We start from the raw sequence: 20,601 nt of genomic DNA, 5'->3' as shown, positions 1-20,601 counted from the left end.
AGCTCAGTATTACAAATGCTTGTTATCTTGCTATTGTTGCATATTACGTGATATGAAAAAGACAATATAGAAATTAAAATCCCTATGGGACACAATCAGACTTAATCCATAAACCGGATTTACAAAAGGACAATATAGGCATTAGTCCGAGTTTCCTCTGACCCTTGCCATCCCATTTTTGATATTTGGACATTTATGTTGGGGTGTAGGATGAGTCCATTCCCTATTGAAACGTTGGAATTCGTCGACACGATTTGGTGTCGGCATGGGGTCGCCGCTTACTAGCCGGCCCAGCAAGCTTGAACGGCCTTTCATCGAGATATACCTGCATGAAATCGATAGGAATAATTTATTTTCTAAGAAATTGCGATCATAGCATTCGTTATGTCTTTAATCCGCTGACAGACGAGACGAAAGTACATCGTTGCAGAAATTTTACATGGATCTGGTCATATGCATTCCTAGTCACGTGACTATACAACTCTCGCAACCTACATATCAACGATATTAGAGGTCATATAGTCACGTGATATCGACAAGAAACAAATTAACAAATTGTTGTACATAGAATTTGGACATATTATATAGAACTCACTTAATGTTTGTAAATAAATGTAATGCACACTTAATTCTCAACATCTTTATTCTGAGAACAACGACCAGAGACCAGTCGATATCGCAGTAGGGTGAAGAAAACCATTTTCAAGAAGTACCGAGCACGTGTCAACGATGTTTTTGTTGGTGTCACATGACTACTACATTGACATGTGCTCTCTGCGAAGTGAATCTGGTTTTCTTCAAATTGCTGTAACATTTAAAGATTTTCGGTCGTTGTTTTCACAATAAATATTTTAGGAAGTTTATGTTTTTTGTTTTTGTTTTTTTTTTTCTATAAAAATTACGTGACTTTATTTATATGTTCGATTGGTTTCCTACAGCAACACTAGAAATGTTGTATTGATGATATCACGTGACTATGACCTCTGATGTCATTGACATGTAGGTTTTGTGTGTTGTGTAGTCACGTGACTAGGAATGCAAATAACCAGATCCATGTCAAATTTCAGCAACGATGTATTTTCATCTCGTCTGTCAGCGGATTAAAGATATAAGGAATGCTATTATCGCAATTTCTGAGAAAATAAATAATATTCCTATCGATTTCATGCACAGGGGCTCGTATAGTTGCTTAAAATTGACCTGTCATAATTGTACCATATAATAACTAGTTATTATATAATAGTAAATGTATGACAGGTCAGTTTTATGCAACGATACGAGACCCTGTGATTTCATGCAGGTATATCTCGATGAAGGTCGTTTAAGTTTGCTGGGTCGGCTAGTAAGCGGCTACCCCATGCCGACACCAAATGGTGTCGGCGCCAACTTTTCGATAGGGAATGGACTCTGACCCTACACCCCAACATAAATGTCCCAATATCAAAACTGGGGTGGCAAGGGTCAGAGGAAACTCGGACGATATAAGCATATAAATTTAAAGAAAACGAAAGTTCGGAGCGCATACCAAGTGACTTCTTCTGATCAGGTAAGCTTTTCAAGCGGCGATGGCAGTATTATTTGTTGGTTGGAGGTACCTCGAAGGCGATAATCTAGTTCATATGCTTCGTGGTAACTTCAGACAAATTTAGAAACAAATTACTAGTTTATTCAGAGAAGAGAGTGTAATACGAATCAAACATAACTACGACCACTTTGATGAATCGTTTGCGCCAGGAATAGCTAAAGTTTGTTAAGTCTCTACAGCATATTGATGTATACAGAAAATAAATTGTACCACTCAAGTTCACCATGCCCAAAGTCATGAATATTCATACAGCCTTTAAATTTTTTTCTCTCGAATCTGGGCCTACCAGCAGTGATTGCCATCACCAGCCTTTATCGTCCTTCAACCCCACTGAATCACTGTACAGACGCATGACAGCTGCATAGGTAATACGCAGAGAACTTTGGACTGATAAACTAAGTAAACTGATACGTGCGCAGCCGGGCGTTCAGATTTAATCCCAATCTACTTGTTGAGCGGATCGCAAATACACTGATCTGAAAGAAGGTAGGTAGCTTTTTCTCCACAAAACATTTGTCATTTTACATAACTGCGTATCTGGTTCTTTCCTTTTTTAATTCGTATCAGTCTTCATTCCTAGGTGCCTGGCTAAGCTGAAGATGTTTTGCAGCAGGACTCTCTCCCTCTCTCTCTCTCTCTCTCTCTCTTTGATTATTAAAGTTCGTGCAGTTCATCATTTTTTTTTTGTTTTAAGTGTCGGGACATTTTTCGCTGTGACTAGAATGGAGAAGAAGGATCAAAGGAGAGTGGTAGTCCTACATGTAAGACCTGACGCTGATATTTATGTTTTGGGCGTCAGGGTCTTACAGCCTAACTAACAGCGCTGTGTAGTGTGTTTTGATGTCGACTAACATCGTAACGAAAGTCAAATTTTCAGGAATATCTCACACAACTGGCAACTAAAATAACGGCGCTTTTCTACAAAGTAAGGTAATAACGTTTTAGTCAGACTTTACTTACTCTGATGTCTTTTCTCTAATAAATTCAAATTCTCACAAAAGAAATGGACCTGTTTTCAAGTTTCGTTGGCCTACATTTCCGTTGACTGGAAAGCGATGAAAGCCGGGAATGCCAAAATCAGGTTAAGTGGAAATATTATTATTTAACGAAACGAATAAAAATATAATATGTCTATTGGAACTGTAAAGCAACGTTTCGTTTCGTTCAAGAAACATATCCGCCACATGAACCTCTTAACATACTTCGGCATACCTCGACTACCGTCGCATTGCAACAAATTCAAATGTATGTCAACGGAACATGAAACTGCGTCCATCTGCTAGTGTCATATTTTCATTCCGCCAGGATAAAGACAGCACAGTAAATATATTAATTACATATAAATTAGTGGAAGAGTGTCGATGTATGCTGCCAGATGTGTGAGATATTCCTGAAACTTTGACTACTCAAACTATACAAGACCGTTATTTGGATAGTTAGACATAGCACCTAAACAAAATCAAGATGTACAATGTCTTACATGTAGGACTAAGGCGAGTTGGTGAGAAATATGACCCTAAGGTTGATGTAAATGCAAAGTAAAGTTTCTCTGTGACTGGAGTTCAATCGAAAGGAACATACAGGAGAGTGGATGGCAAACATGACCAAGCTTGGTTTAAACGCAGGGTATTAAAAGCGATGGGCCTGCAAAACGCAAATTATCCGCGCTTTTGCGTCACTTGAAAAGAGTACATTACAATATTCTGGAGTTGATAGCACTAACAAATTTTATCTTATTTCAGATTGGATATTTCTGTCCAGATATCTTTGTAGAATGTCTAAAATATGTTTAGAGAACAAGTATGTAGGTAAAATTGTTTACTGAGCTGATATTTCTTGCGCTGAAATGACAGGATATGAAAAGAAGGATTCTAAACTAAGAAGGAAAATAACTGTTTTTAAATGATGTACAGGAGATCAGACTTGTATCTGGGTATGATGACATGAAGAGCAGAAACTTGTAAGCTTCCACCTTTATCACTGATTTTTTTGGGAATATCTTTTACGCGAACTGGCAATAAAACAATATCGAGACAGAAAAACGGACGGACTTAGGATGGACTGGCGTGATGTGACGGTTTTACCGTCCGCGTTAATGAAATGGAAGATAACAAGATTTGGTTTTGTGGGGTTTAACGCCATTTTTCAGCACAAGGTTTTTCACATACTCACATTGGTCAAAGCGAGACTCGAACCCTCGCGGACAGAAGTGAGATGTGAGTGAACTTTAAAGGCGAGCGCCTTTGACTATTCGGCTAAACAGGTCACGGCGTGTCACCAATGGAATTTGGAGGCGTATTCTGGCTGTTATTGAAATTATAGGTTTTGGTTTCGCGGCGTTTAACACTATGTTTTAGCACACGCATTTCATGGCGGCTAGTATATTTGGTGGAAGAAGAACCCCGAGAAGAACGATCGACCCACTTGATGCTACTGACAAACTTTCTCAAATAACCGCGTTGGTTGAGCCGAGACTCGAACTCGCAAGGACATAGATGAGATGTGTGAGTAATCTATGGGTTGTTTTCACAGACGTCGCGATTGTGTACGCACATACCCACAATGCAACGAGCGCGTATCTTGCGCCACCATTTTGAGTCCCTAACAAACCTTTATGAACACGAGACATCACGTATATTCAGGATAATAATCTGATTTAATTGGGGATTAGGATATTTACTTAATCGAAATGATACATAGGTTATACTGGAAATTATAATTCTGTACCACTATATCATGAAAATAAAAATAAAACTGTAAGTTACCTGGCTTATATGGAAAGACAGAATGGTGAAGTTGAACCGTAATCGAGCATATTGCTTAGGGTTTCTGAAAAACAGTCATTTTTGAAAAACAGCTATTTACTGTTTTCAGTTTTCAAAAAACAGCTGATAACAGCTGTTTTTTCCATATTTTCACTAATTTTACAGTCAATAGCTTATTTTTGTGATGAACACCGTTTTATTATATATCTTTCGTGGTAAGTTCTAAATCAATACATTTTTACTTCTTATAATAATATTTCAAGAATACAAGTGCATTAAGCGACTTGTCTGAGAGACGCGATCTTAATTTTGTACAGAAATTCGTACAGACCGAGAAAAACTCTTTCAACGTCCGTTGATGTCGGTTTAATGGATAGAATTGCGTTGTACAATTTCTGGAGATTTTCAGTGCGCTGGCCAGAGTTCCTGAAGAGCGTTAATTCGGACTTGAGCCATTTGAAACTGTCTTGCCCTTCGACTGCAATTGATGATCCATCTTTTTGAAGCAACAAATTCAGTTCATCTTGAAGAGACAAGTTCACACTTTAAGCATCATTTGACGACTGTTCGACGACATCTTCTACATCGTTGTCTTCAGATAGACAAGACGCTAGATTTCCTGCGAAATTTAGCGTAGTTTTTGACGGGGCGACAGATGGATCTTTGAGACTGCGCAGGAGGTTCATGACATCATTGTTCAATCGCTCTTCAACGCGACACTTCAAATTTTCCATGAGCTTGGTATTAATGTCATTATTCAGGTTAGAGAGCTTGTTGAACATGAATTCTAAAATTGTGTCAGCACTCATCAACGTCGCGTCTTCTCGACTTAGATTCTCAACAGCAAGTTTCACAGGTTCAATTGCCTTCAGAAGAGTTTTGAGAGCGTCAAAATCCAATGTCTCAGTGTCCGTTAGAAACAGTAAAACAGGTAGAAAACAAAACAGCTGTTTACTGTTTTTTGATTTTGGACGAAAAACAGCTGTTTTACTGTTACTGTTAAACAGTTACCAGAAACCCTAATATTGCTATCAAATATAAATGCAGTTAATTTTTATTAATACAAACAGACAATATTTTCTTTTTTTAAAAAAATATTTTGTGTAATGTCCCTAAGCTTGTCATCTTGAAAAAAGTATTTCTGGACAATGATAACAGTTACGGAAATAAAATTTCAAAGAATATGTATTATGCCAGAACCTGTATGTACAAACGATTTTCGCAAACACGTGCATGTGCCAAAGACAGCTGGCAACCCAGTTTTAGTAAATACGGTCAAATATTGTATTTGTGGTGGAGATTATGGACGTAGGATATAGAATGTAAGCGATAACCGTTCAAAAAAATTTCATCTTTAGTGTATTAAAACGAAACATTTGCCTAACGGAGCATGACTTTGTACTTGATGTCAAAACCGATTATTCTTCAAATACTTTAAAAATATGAAAATATATATTAAAAATTGGCATTTTAACTTGAACTATAATCAAATGATTGACTTCAGTCAATGTAAATTGAAAATAATTACATGTTTCTATTTGCTTGTGTATCCATTTGTTTATGTGTCTGTTTATTGATGGATCTATTTGTTTATGAAAGAATAACAAAGATGATTGGAATTACAATGTTTTACTTGAAGAAAAAATGAGAAAAGGCATGCATTTGGTCTCGTGCAGTTGATATGCACAACATAACGTGATGTTGTATTATAACCTTGCGCACAAAATGTGACATGCCTTCATAAGTATGTGGGATGAACAATGTTGTTCGGTGCCGGTTTGTGTGGCTAGAGAATCGAAATGACGGATATGGAAGGACACACGTTTTGTGACTTCACGTGAAAACTAACGGATAGAGACGAGCTAAGTGACCAGTTGGATTCAATGAGTCCTAGAAAACGGAAGATCGGTTACCAGCGAGTCACGAAATGAATTTTCCAGGCGTGTTCTGAATGCAGTCATGTCTATTCACATGCGTCGACTAAAAAATAAACCGTAAAGTGCATCTTAATATGCAAGAGCATTTTCTAACTGGACATCTGGGTCTACTTTGTTCGCATTTGATTGTTTACACTTTGTCATCAGTGCTTGTGCAAGTATTAAAGACTATATAGTAAATTGTCCAGGACTCTTTTATCAGCATTTGCATGGATTTCAGTTTTAATAACCAAATTACCTAATTCGTTCGTGGATTTACGGTTTCAGCAGATCTTTCTGTTCTTTGTTGATTGGTGTATTTTATAGCTGACAACCTCAAAACATTGTTGAAATGCAAAGTATTATCTGTCAAAACTGTTTTAGCACAAATTGAAGAAGCTGTTTATGCATTTTAACAGCATATTGACTAGAAAGTTAGATATCCTCCTTCACTAGTTTCCACTCACGACGAATGTGAACTGGTATGCAGCGCTTGCACCCTTGAGAACAATCGTGTTTAGATCCTGATCGGGGGTTTGGGTTTTCGGCATTTCCGAAAACACACACCAACGTACAGTCACTTGTCACTTAATATTAGACCATCGTTTTATTTTGTCGCATGTTTTTGAGGTATTATGCACACTTTGAGTAAATAAACAGATTTTTGCTTTGGTGCCCTTTCGAGGAAAGTCGGAGACCTTTTAAAAGTTTGGGAAACTCCACCACCAACAACAAGACTTGATCTGATCCGGCCCTGGTTTTGTGTTGAGATTTATAATATAGTGCACGCGACGATGTGTATATTGTCTTAATCATAAGCTGTTTATTAATTATGGCTAGTACAATGCAATATTCATCGATTTTTTTTCTACGTAATAAAATTGACTTATATGCTTCTGATTACAGTTCAGTACTAATGTCATTTGTTTGTTCTGGACACGCGTGCTAGTTTATTTCTTTCAGAATGCCTCCAGAATGAAATCGAGACAAAAGTAGGTTTTTTTTTTTTTTTATAATTTTAGCTAATCCAAGATACTAAATGAACATGGAAATTTCCGAGAGATACGTTCGAGGTTTCGCCTGTATACATCACCGGTCATATCAGACAAAATGCAAGAAGGCCATGCCAGTACTTCGCTAGGGGAATTACAATGACGATAAATAAACAAATCGGCTAAAGTCTGAAAAAGTAGGTCGAGTAAATGTCATCTAAACAATAGTGATACATGACACGTTCCGCAAAAGGGTCAAAAGAATGACTCAAGCTCAGTTTGTATACTTCACGTAATAAAGTAGAGACAGCAGCGACAGAAAACTGAAACTAAGGGCATCCAGATTCCTAAGTTATGGACGTCTGGACGTGCTAATGGCAACAAGTTAATGCATATTGTTTCTAGTAAACAAGAAAAGCTCTCAAGCTTTGACCGACTTCTTGGCTTACTCTAGGCACCTCTTCTTATCAAATGTTAAGGTCGAATCATACGTAGAGCGCCAATTGAACACCTGGTGCACAAGTCATTTTTGTTCGTTGTTGATGTTAAATAGACGGACACAGTTGTAAATTTTACTGTCATCTAGTCATTAAAAGGTCAAGCTTAGTGTGTAACCTATATTATATTAACTCCTCCGGCTACACATTTTTATGTTTGCGCGGTAATGTGTCATTCATCGAACGTTACAGCCGATAGAAAATGTTTCTTGAACAGTACTTTACATACTGCAATCGGAATATCCTCGGCTTTTTACGTTGAGTCGAAAATGAAACAAAAGCAATCGCACCTTCAGGATTAGGGGGCAGGGACCAGTTTTTATGTACAAATTTAATACCGCAATCAGCGACCTAGTATAAAAAAATCATAAAAAATCAAATACACAAGTGAGGTCAAAAAGGTCCATATTTTTAGATACCTATATTAAAACAAAGCATAAGAATATTATTCACTTGACCAGAGAAGTCAATGGCAGTTGATAGCAGAAGAAGTTTATGCACCCCAACCCTTATTTTATACATGCATTTTTCACATCCAAAGGCCATTTTTGACAGCATGTGGTGCTCACAGTGCAAACGTAAGCTCTTTCCCTGGATGAAAATTTTGAAAAACATTCTCTACTAAATAGTTTGATGCAATTCAGAATAGTTGTCATCCAAGCCGTTTTTGAGATATTCTACTTGCCTTGAACCCACGTGTCTGCTGCTATGTGAGGCTAGCTCTTCTTCCTAGCCGACTATTGGTATTTCACTATCAACATACTGCAGAGCAACTATGGAAAGTGTACATGCCTGACATCAGTTTCAAGAACAACACAAGCCCGAAACACCTAGTTCACAAATATGTCCATATCTATAAATAGTAAACAATAATAGCTGAAAAAGTTACACCATAGCCTTAAGTTAAGAAATTTGCCAGGGGCCAATTTACGAAACTGGACCCTGCCACCCTAATCCTATGGATCATACCTCCAAATTAATTCGACAGGTGACATTCGGAGCACTTTGGTTATTAACGAAACAATGACTGACCAAGAAGCTACGAATGATCGAAGAACATTTTATTCACACCTTTCAATCGAAGTCAATCTGATGGTAGAAATTGCAGAGGTAATCTCAATACGGTGAATTTCCGACAAACAGAATGTGTGATTTTTCTGTAAATTACGGCAATGACATACATCCATGGCATTTGTTTTTTGTCTTGCAGAAATAGCAGAAGTAGTTCGGAATTGAAACCTCGGATATAACTCGCCGCCATATAGAACACTATTCGGAACTACTCTTGTTCACATACATTCGGATTTATTCGGCTACTTCTGTGTGACATATATGCCTCAGATTTGTGTCGATATAGTAATTTGCAGAAGAATCTTGCATTTTGTTGGCCGGAAATATTTCTAAAGCAAACTCCGCAATCGATTCTGACCCCCTCTGCTATTTCTACAACTGGGTTGACAGTAGGATTCACTGAAAATGTGTCAATGAAAAATAGTTCGATGTATTTGCAACTTCTCAGTCAAACCTTCTTTCGTAAATAACACTGGACAACAAATTTTTACAAAAGTCATGTTACTGAAATAAAATTAGTCAATTCTTATCAATTTTTATGTGCTGAACACGAATATGACAGTCAAATTGCAAAATTGGCTCTAGTTTTTTTGTAATCTGCAAGAAATTAATGTTTACATAACGAAATGCATTCCAATAGTAAAAGGTCAACTGTAATAGCCTACCTATAAAAAATCAAGTCATTGACTACATCTTAGATTTCTTCGCCTGTCTCTTGTACAGCTGTTCGGGAGCATCTCTGAGGAGTGTCCAGCAGTAGTCAGCCAGCATTGTAGTGGACCATTTTCCCTGGTATCTTTGTTCCATTGTTGCGATATCTTGATGAAAACGTTCGCCGTGTTCATCACTAACAATACCACAGTTGCTAGGAAAGAAATCCAAATGGGAATGAAGGAAGTGAATCTTTAGAGACATATTGCAGCCAAGTTTCTTATACTTCATCAACATGTCTTCTACTAGTTCCTTATAGTTTTCTGCCCTAAAATTTCCGATGAAGTTTGTAGAAACTAGGCGAAAAGCATTCCATGCTTGTTTCGCGTCACCTTCCAGCAAGTTGTTGAACCGGTCATCTTTGAAAAGCTCTCGAATCTGAGGACCCACAAAAACTCCTTCTTTAATCTTTGCTTCGCTGAGTCGAGGGAATTTTTCATGCAGGTATCGGAATGCTGGCAAAGTACGGTCAATGGCTTTCACGAAGTTCTTCATCAAACCTAGTTTGATGTGAAGGGGTGGTAGCAAGATTTTCTGAGCCTCAACCAGAGCTGGGTGTTGGATATTCTTCTCTCCAATGGCTACATTCTGCCTGTGAGTCCATTCCTTCCTCATGTAGTGCATTTCCCTTGCTCGGCTATCCCACTCGCATAAGAAACACATGTATTTTGTATATCCTTGCTGCAGTCCCATTAAAAGGGCAACTACCTTCAAATCACCACAGAGGTGCCAGCTCTACTTGTTATACTCAATGGAATTCAGTAGCTGCCTTAAGTTATCGTATGTCTCTTTCATGTGGACAGCATACGCTACTGGAATAGATGGAAGAATGTTTCCATTGTGCAAAAGCACAGCCTTGAGACTCAGTTTCGAAGAGTCCACAAATAGTCTCCATTCTTGTGGGTCATGAGTGATTTTTAAAGCATTCATGAGGCCCTCAATATCGGAACAGAATATCAGATTACTTTCCTTTCTGAAGAAAGGCTCCAATTGCTGGTGGCGCTTTCGATATGCAGTAATTGTGACATCTTCTTCTAGAAGATTCCATTGTTGGAGTCTTGATCCTAGCAATTCTGCCTTGTTCTTTGATAAGTCCAAATCACGAATCAGGTCATTTAGTTCTTCCTGTGTTATTCTGTGTGGGGTTGATGATGCACCACAGTGAAAATCTGGATCACTGCATGCTGATGGACCAGGAGAAGAACAGGTCGACTCACCTTTGTCTTCGTCAGATGAATCAAGAGAATATTCTGCTGGAGGTTCTGGAATAGGAAGTCTCTCACCATGTGGAACTGGTCTCAATGCAGACGGAATGTTTGGGTAGACTATTCTCGACTTCTTTCGCTTCGTTATTCCGCCGGAAAGAGGAGGAACCAAGCAGAAGTAACAGTCATTTAGGTGGTTGCTTGGCTCTCTCCACACCATTGGGACTGCAAACGGCATTGATGACCTTTTGCAATTCAACCACTGTGAAAGCTGTGTTGTACATGTAGCACAGCATATATGCGGAGCCCAAGGCTTGTCTAGGTCACCAACCTTGCATCCGAAGTAAAGATGATATGCCTTCTTCACTTGAGAATTGATACTTTTCTTCTGGTTGGCAAATGTCACTTCCCCACAAATATAGCAAAAATTGTCCGCGGTATTAACACACTTTCGAGGCATTACTGTTCTTTATTGTACGTAAATGGATAAAATAATAAGTTTTATGTAACAGTAGCTTGAACTGTCTCGCACAACGTCTAAAATATTTTAAATGCTGAACCTATCTGATTGGGCTTTATATAGTACACTGCTTACGTCAGCTTCAGCAGCCGCCTGGCATTAGTATAATAGGCCTACACATGTATAGTACACTGCTGACGTCAACTTACTTCAGCAGCCGCATGGCATGAGTATTGCATTGCATCAGAAAATGATGCAATCAACTGTGGATGATGTGAGCATGATGGTATTATGCAATGTTACATCATTATTCCGGATGTTGCTGCAGTCCTACTGGAGAAATTTACACAGTGAAACATAGAAAATGAGGTATATGAATATCTTCAAAACGAGAGCCAATACAAATTTTTCACGGTTATATTCGTGTTCGGCACACCAAAATACTACAGATTAGGGCCTTTTCAAGTCAGTAATGATTTCACTGTTGACCAGTGTAACCCAGGTGGTCAGACTGGCAACAATCGGCATACTTTCGAGTTATGATCCGTTGGATCATGAAGTTACCTCAGATTGGCAAAATACAGCGGCGGAAGTAGACAAAGACACAATTACAACTTTTTTTACCTTTACTGTTGTAACATATGTGGTGCACTATGCCAGAGGCGAATCACTAAACCGTTATTCCTACAACTACATCCGAGATTATTTCTCGTCTTAACGGAAATTGGCCAGCGATGCTGCAATGGCACCCACAGATAAATCTGGAGTTTAAAAATCTATTTTAATTCCGACACGACGCACCTGTGTGACGTCATCGGTTCTCAAATGCCATCTTTCACTGCGATCTAGTTGCTATCATGGGAGTAGTAGGGCCGGATTACCCATAAAGAACACTAATCACATGCTTAGGGCACCAGCCCAGCCCGGGCACCAGAATAAATTCAGATTAATTGTCGGTGATAAAATTGAATGACTTTTAATCAACCATTTCGATCTGCACGAATATTTTTGATTTGGAATGATGGCAACATTGGTATTTTCCCTCCTTTTTAGCTTTTAATGTTGTGGTGGTGGGGTGGAGTTTCACATGTGTTTGGGGTAGGGGCATACTATTTCAAATACTTTGGACCCTGTAATGCCTTAATCCGGCCCTGGACTCGAATCTACAGATCGGACTTTGGCGCATAAGTGTATATATTTAAAGAAAAGTTACATGTTTAACAGCGTCCGCCCAGGATGCGGGAGGTCGTGGGTTCGTGTTAGGTTAGTGTTGGGACTGGTCGCCCTGGTGTCAGGGTAATGTGACTGGGTGGGACCTCATGCTACATGACTGGCATGATGCCCCAGTGCTGGACATCACTATAAACTGTCACACTGCTGACATCGTAGAGATATGACTGAATTTTTTTAAAACTACATTAAAAATCCAAATCACACACACACACACACACACGCACACGTTTAACCTGCAACATAGTGATAAAAATGATACTTTACCACTTTTGTAAAATGATCTTTTGTGCTTTCTTTTATATAGTTTCGGTAAACTGACGTAAGTGATTTTTCAATTAAAAAAATGTCTTGGCTCATATGGTTTTCGATGCATAGAAGCTGTCGCGAAGGATGTGTCTATGCTGATAAAGAATGGCATTATCATGAACCTTCGGAAATTTAAAGTTTATTAAATTTTTAATATCGTGATGTTTGCATACTTTTACTGTGGGAGCTGAATTAGTACCGTGAGTACTATATGTGTATAGGCAATTAGTTATGTTTGTGCTATTTAGGTATGTATAAATGTCCATATACATGTATACAAGCAGACAAACATATATATGAAAACAAGTCGATTCGTCCATACATACATCCATATGGATATTAACATACAGATATCCATCAATCTATCCATTCATCAACACACACAGATATATATATATATATATATATATATATATATATATATATATATATATATATATATATATATATAGTCAACTCCACTTATATGCATAGCCTCGGGACCGGACCCAATTTATGCATATAAACGGAGTATGCATTTAATCGGAATTCATGTATATTTACAATATACATGTACTTGTAAGATAGAAAATCACACAAACAAAGCTCATATGCTATATAAATGTGTTTCAGTGTATTAAACATCTACGTATACATTTAATTCCACAATACATGTAAATTCAGATAAACACTATAAACTGTTATTGCCGAAATTACTATTGACAGTGTGCATCGCTCTTTGGTAGCAAAATATTATACGGGTCGCTACTCAACTTAGTTCCCAGTAAATTAATAAGTTTACGTAAAAAGAAAGACATTAAAGTCGCTTTCAAAAAGTTTACAAGTTACTTGGTAAAAAAAAGTCTGTAATTGACTTTTGAACACAGCTGGGGCGGCCAACCTGGTGGACAATATTCTGCAAGTTATAAAATGTGTCATTCGATTCACACCCATTTGCTTCCAGAAACGCTCTAATAGTCTCCAGACTTTTAATGGCAGTAGCAAAGTTTGGCGGCATGACAGACAAATCATTGGTAGACTCCTCCACATCCTCTGGATCTGAATCCTTTTCTTCTTGCTGGACGTTTGAACAAATATCGGCATCTGTCTTTTCTTCATCAGTATGAAGGGGTTCATCCACCGCCACATAGCGATTGAAATCATCCAATGCCATAGTGGGTGGGATAAAAACTGCAGGGTTGTCGTCATCGCTAACGTATTCAATGGACGCGGTGTTCTTGACAAAACTTGCACGTCGATAACAGTTGGCGATGGTTGCTCCTGAAATTCGTTTCCACGCTTCTCTCTGTAGATGCAAGGCGTCCAGTAAACTCAGGTTTTTTTTTTCGCCAATTCTGCAGCACGCCCTTGTCTTCTATTGGCGATGATGTTAACAACTTGACGCAACGCTAATGATCAGTATTGCTTCTTGAAGTTAGCAGTGATGGCAATAATTTCTAGCTCTAGAACCAAGGCACCGGCATTAATAACGCCTTAGCTGATGAGCGCAGAGGCTGGCCGGGACACCAGTCTACAATTTTCTACGATTTTGTTTGGATAGCAGTCTACACGTATACAGCTTTTACCGCCACTGTAGATGTCTGTACCATGTTTTATTCAGTTAAGCGGTGTCAAATACGTATGAAGTAAATGGTTGAGACCAGCAAATTGTATGTAATTAAACGATTAATGCATTTAACCGTTATGCATTTATCCGATAATGATTACTTTGCATATTAATGAAAGAAAAATGGGACCGTACTTTCGCTATGAACTTAAGCGATCTATACAATTAAACGCTATATATATATATATATATATATATATATATATATATATATATATATATATATATATATATATATTGTCTGGCACTTAATTGTGTATTAAGACGGTAAACATTGAATCAGTTGATTTAACAAAAAAGTGTTTGATATGCAAGTATATGACATTTTATGTATCACTGTCTTCACTGGATAGCGGACAATTGTAACAGTCAATATCGTTTGGAAAACTTTAAAGTCTTGCTTTTTGTTATCAACATTGCTTATAACATTTTAAACAAGTAAACTGTGAAATATAACATTGAATTTGATACAGATATCTTCCTGAATTTGGTATCGGGGTGGGGGGACTAACTGTGATCTGAGGCAAAATTGGAAGCCCAAATATCCCATATTTTGGAAAGTGAAAATCTCTATTGAACGGAAGGGAGGTTAATTTTGCGGTCTTTCAACATTGAATATTTAAGAGTTACGTCCCATGCAAACTTCTATTAAGTTACAATAGAGACGCTGTGGTAAAACTGCTACTGGAGGAAGAAATACAAAGTTTTTGAGGAGGTCCAAGTGCCAGAAAATAGAAATTAGAAAAAAAAGGCAAATGCTTTTCAATTATTCAAATGATGGCGAAAAGACAACTGTCGACTGAAAATAGAAGCTTAAGTGGGATGCGTGCTCATTTAAGAAGAACTAACAGGCAGCCCTATGAGGGAGAGTCACTTAAATCAATTCATAACATCATTGAAAGATATACCTTGCTAGTAAGAACTATGGTGAAAGAACACTTGGGAATGATGAATTTAGAACTAGTGCGAAGTTCTGTGTGCAAAGATGGAGGCATAGAAAATGAATGGTTTGGATAGAAAGCTATCAATGAAAAATTGGCATTACAATCTATATCGCGGTGCCTGTGTCCAATCGTACTTTCGTGGCATTTCATTTGTTTCAAATTTTTACTAAAAATCTATACAGTTTAGCCAAAATATTTAATTTTATTCTCATCTTTAGTGTAACCTTTCGGTTAAATATTCCCGTTTTATAAAATAATTTTAAGCATAATATTTTTTTCACTAAAAAGACGTCTTGTGATGCCTAGGTAATAAAATTGTTTGTCTTTCTGACGTTCGATATGATCGCAACGGCAGCCATCTTGAAAATAATGTTATCGCTACTCCTCCTGAATGTATGTGGTTACCAAGAAAGGACTTCTTATTATGTCAAGCTAGTTATAAATAAAAGAAAAATTGTGACGACATGACATTCAGTATAACCGCAGTGGCAGCTATTTTAACATGCGTTGTCATAACTACTTGAACAGGAAGTCATGTTAACGTGGGTCTCACTAGAAGACATCTTATGATGTCCAGTTGGTCTTAAATGAAAATAATTACGATCTTACGTCCAATATTGCCGATTCATCAGCCGTCTTGAAAGCATTATATCATTACTTTCTAAATGGATGGCTATATCAACTTGGGATTTTCGCCATGGTACTTTGCCGGTCCTAAATGTAAATGGCTGCCATAACGACTGTCTTAAAAAAAATTTTGTCACTATTCCTTCTGAGTGGATGATAATTATAAAGTTTTTTTTCTCACAAAATCTTAAATGAAAATGGTACCAGTCGTACAACCAATATGGCTGACTTGACAACTATCTTAAAAATCTTATTTTACTTTCCATGCATGGCTGATCATTAAAACATGGGTTTTTACCAGGACTTCTAATGATGTCTAGTTTCTCCTGGATGTAAATGGCGCCAAGCTGACAACTAATATGGGTACCATAGCAGCTAGTTTCAAAATCATGTTATCACTAAAGAATATCAGATATGGTTTCAACACTCGACAGTTAAAAGGAAGCAATGGTTTTATCTTAAATTCCTGGAAATTATTTTCGCCCAGTAGAACGTCAGTCCCTTCCAGGGATTAATCTTTATATACACAATCGTGCAATATTAGGGTATATGTATGGTGTGTATCTAGCAATCGGGTAGCAAACAGTTCTGCCAACCCACCCATGTATACCGCAACAGGTAATTTGAAAATCATGTTATCGCTGAACTTATTCTAGGGCCCCCGCCAAACATAAAAAAGTTGATCATTGCTGCGCAACTGTTGTATAGTGTGTAGTGAGACAAGATACCAGCATATATATATATATATATATATATATATATATATATATATATATATATATATATATATATATATATATATATATATATATATATATATTTATCCCCGGATGTTCATGGGGAAAAAGCCCCGATCCCGATGAGTCAGTCTGACTCAGATATATACCATAAATACGTCACTGTAGTTTTGCATTACTATAATCTCGGAAGCTGATGTTCGCAGAGTTGAAATGTACAAAGTATCGGTACATACATTCCGAATTATGACTTTGATATGTAACTGATATGTCTTACCGCATTTTTAGTTTTGACTCATCATGTAAGCCCTTGACTTTGTTTCTTTCTAGACACCACTTCAATTAAAACATCTCTCAGCCATTTCTGTAAAGTCGAGAAGTAAGCTCGGATTTAGTTGTAGGAATACATAAATTCGATCAGTTTGGTGAATTATGTTTAAGGGAAAAGCAGGTGTTATAACTCCTCTAAATGGTGTTGCGGAACGTTAGAAATAAAGTTATCCAAGGTTTCACCAGTATAAAGGTACATGCCTAATTCGCTTGAATTCCAACAATTCTTGATAAAACTATGCAGCGGAAATCAAGTTCATTAGAGAATGGGTAATCGGGGGCAACAACTCCTGTAAATAAAGTAATATAATACCGGAAATCGACGTTATTAAAACTGTCACAAACGAAAACACACACCAGATTTGTCTGAGATCCACTAATCCATCGTAAAGTTATACATTGGAAACCAGAGTCAGGAGAATGGATAATCTGGGAATATAAGTCCTGTAAAGCATAACGCTGTAAATCGAACTCGATCTAAAACTGCGTGTCAGATTTGGTTGAAATCCGACAAACCTTGATAAATTATGCTTCCTAAACCAAAGTCAGGGTGATGGTCCACCACCAGGAGAGTAACTCTTGTAAATGATTTCGCATAACGTTGGAAATCAAACTCGTTCATGGTCTCGTCAGTCTAATGATGTATACAAATTTGTTTTGAAATCGTACAATCCTTGGTAACGTTCAGAGTATAGGAAATCGGTGGTAAAAACACTTTCAGATGATGGGATAGAAGGTTGGAAATCAAGCTCTTTCGAAGTCTCATCTGTATAAAGCTACCATACGAAATTCATTTAAAATCCAACAAATCCCAGCAAAGTTTCCTTGCGGAAACAACAACGACGCCTTGAAAGCCAGACGGATGGACTGAAAACTTTATTACAGTATAGGAATTTGTCAAGTGGGGCCCTAACCGTCTTTTTAATAGACATGTAACTCGCATGAAATAAAATTATTGCTTTTTCTTTCTTCATAGAGTTTTCCTCGAAGATGAGTGGCCCTTTTGGGCTACTGGTCCTTTGGCTAGCCGCTGCCATTGCTGTGGTCGGTGTAGACGCTGAGGTCTGCCAGCTCGCCCCTAATTGGAAGGTGAATGGCAGGTCCCCCATGCGCGCTCTCCAGGGCCACGTGACAGTGGTGGCGCTGCTTCAGGCCAGCTGACCCTTGTGCTTGTGGCAGGCACAAAAGTGAGTACAAGTCAGCCATACTAGATATGTCGTATCCAATGCCTCTTTTAACCGATACAGACAAAACTCAGTAACAACTGAATGTTGTATAACTTTTCCGGGCCATTAAGAACAGTTTAAATCATAAATGCTAATAAACATTACATGTTAAATTTAAAGAATACACAGATTATGCATCGATTAAAAAGGTTTCTTATTCCTTCCTTACACAAGCGATTTGAGTTTCTTTCATATTTCACAAATTCACTAATATTGTAACTTAAGAATAAATCAAGAATGCTGAAATTTAATTTACAATTTCTCCTAGTTAATAGCATTCGTTGCATTGAACAGGCTCTAATGTTTATCTTAGAAACTTTGTGTAATGTGTTACGATGGAAGGATGTTATTTTTCGACCTGTTTTCATTGGAACATATTAAACCTTATTGTGGAAGATAAATTCCCTATATACAGCGTGTCGAAACTCGTTCCGTCGCATGTTCTGACTTCTGGATAGGCAATTACAGTATGATTATAAATCATTTGAAAATTGTATGTATGCTTCTTTTCAGCCTTGAGAGTTATCGCCAGTCTCTGAAACAAAATGGCATCGACGACATTAAATTCATTATCATCAATTCCAAAGATCGGCATTCTCGAAAAAGACGTGCGTCCCTAGCCAGACTGGTTAATTTTCCCGTTTACCAGGACTCAGAGTCTTCCAATACATGGACACTTCTCAACGGAGGCAAAGACGATATCTTGGTTTACGATAAGTAAGCTACATATTTAAATTCCCATTTCGATATTACTTTTATATTGTGTAGGCAGAGGTACTCAATAATATTCCACGAACTCAATAATATTCCACGAACTCAATAATATTCCACGAACTCAATACCATTCTACGAACTCAGTATCATTCCACGTACACAATACCATTTCACGTATTCAGTACCATTCCACGAACTCAGTACCATTCCACGTACTCAACACCATTCCACGTACTCGTTACCATTCCACATACTACTGTTCAAAACTCGCGTATATTCATATAAAGATTCTGCAACTCAAGAATGTAAAAGGACCTGGAAGTGATTTCGATTTCGCTTGCTGTATTAGTTTCATTGTTAAATCTAGACCATACAAGAAGCTGAATTCACTATTAGTGTAGCCTCGTGATCAACCCACTTTTCTTGCACCATTTGCACTCTTACAAAATCTCTAAGAACATTCTTTCCAACAAAAAGGAATTACGTATTATTATTATTCTTTTGTTTTTTAAAAATTACCCAACAAGGTTATTGCGACCTCTAATATAGAGAAATTGAGTGACTTTACCATCTTTTAATTGCTTTGGGTTAGAGACTAAATAGTTCGTGACCGATTGGTATTTTGGTGGCAGATTGCATAATGGCGTTACTAATGTCAAGATTTTATGGACGGGGTAGGAGTAATTTCAGCACCATACCAATTGGAAGAGGTTTATACTTATAGCATAAGAGTCGCTGTATGATTATATTCCGAACATGTTTCGCTTGGACTAAATAGATTCAACTCGACCCTGGAAAACAGAAACAAATAGTACTTCTTGATTTTAAAACTGTTTGATTGATGTCTCATCAAACTTAATTCGTTACAGAAGATCGAGCAAGTAAGCAATGAGCAAGCTTTATAGTGTTATTGCTGGTAATTTTGTTCATACACTCGTACTCGAGGAAGCACTTATCTATCAAGAATTCGTTATCTTCTATTGGCAGATGTGGATACTTAACCTTCCACGTGCGTAATCCACGCAGCCTGTTCTATTACAACGACACAACAGACGCTATCAGCGATACATATCTGGCGAATATGTGTGACTGTAATCTGCATGGCCCCGATTCCAGAACGCCACGCCGTCAACGACGCAGGGTTAAAAAAGTTCATCACCACGACAACCACCGTCAAAGTCTTGATAATGCCCGAAGTGAAGTTCAGTCTCAGCTCCAAAGAGATCGATACGATCAAGAAATTTTGACAAACAGGATTTCAAAATGCAGACGAAAAAATGTTCTATGTAAGATAATGTACAAAAATGGCTTCAAATATGCGAGCCGTCATAACAAGTTTGTAAAACAGCTTTTGAAGAGGCAGTGATTGAAAGATAGTGTATATAGCAATAATAAATGATTGTGCCCAAATGAGATTATTGTCGATGCTAGTTGATCTTGTGAGGCTACAGATGTTGATTTCAATACTGCAGAACACCTAACTATGAGATCTTGCTCATGACAGGACCGGACACCGGTCGTGGTAGACGGCTGCGTGTGTCATTCCTGAGAAAGGACTGTCGTCACCACAGTACCGACGTTATCTCCTTGTAATATGACAAGATGACGGTGACAACGGCTGGAGGGTGGCACAAATCAGACCTGACAATGACCATCAACGTCTGACATTATATCGT

The 20,601-nt window shown here is 37.8% G+C and overlaps 1 protein-coding gene across 1 annotated transcript; it reads left to right on the top strand.

The window, feature by feature from the left end:
• Window positions 1-1,914: 1,914 nt before the first annotated feature.
• LOC149806931 (selenoprotein Pb-like) lies at window positions 1,915-20,340 on the top strand. The gene is made up of 4 exons (XM_089959878.1): window positions 1,915-2,071; window positions 17,962-18,172; window positions 18,725-18,928; window positions 19,913-20,340. The coding sequence occupies exons 2-4, from the start codon at window positions 17,976-17,978 to the stop codon at window positions 20,289-20,291; spliced, it is 780 nt and encodes a 259-aa protein (XP_089816004.1). The 5' UTR covers window positions 1,915-2,071; window positions 17,962-17,975; the 3' UTR covers window positions 20,292-20,340.
• The last annotated feature ends 261 nt before the right edge of the window (window positions 20,341-20,601 follow it).

The sequence above is a fragment of the Sinohyriopsis cumingii genome, chromosome 1 (assembly GCF_028554795.1).
Source record: "Sinohyriopsis cumingii isolate HCF-2022 chromosome 1, ASM2855479v2, whole genome shotgun sequence".
Lineage (NCBI taxonomy): Eukaryota > Metazoa > Mollusca > Bivalvia > Unionida > Unionidae > Sinohyriopsis > Sinohyriopsis cumingii.
This window is presented reverse-complemented; position numbering and strand designations above follow the sequence as displayed.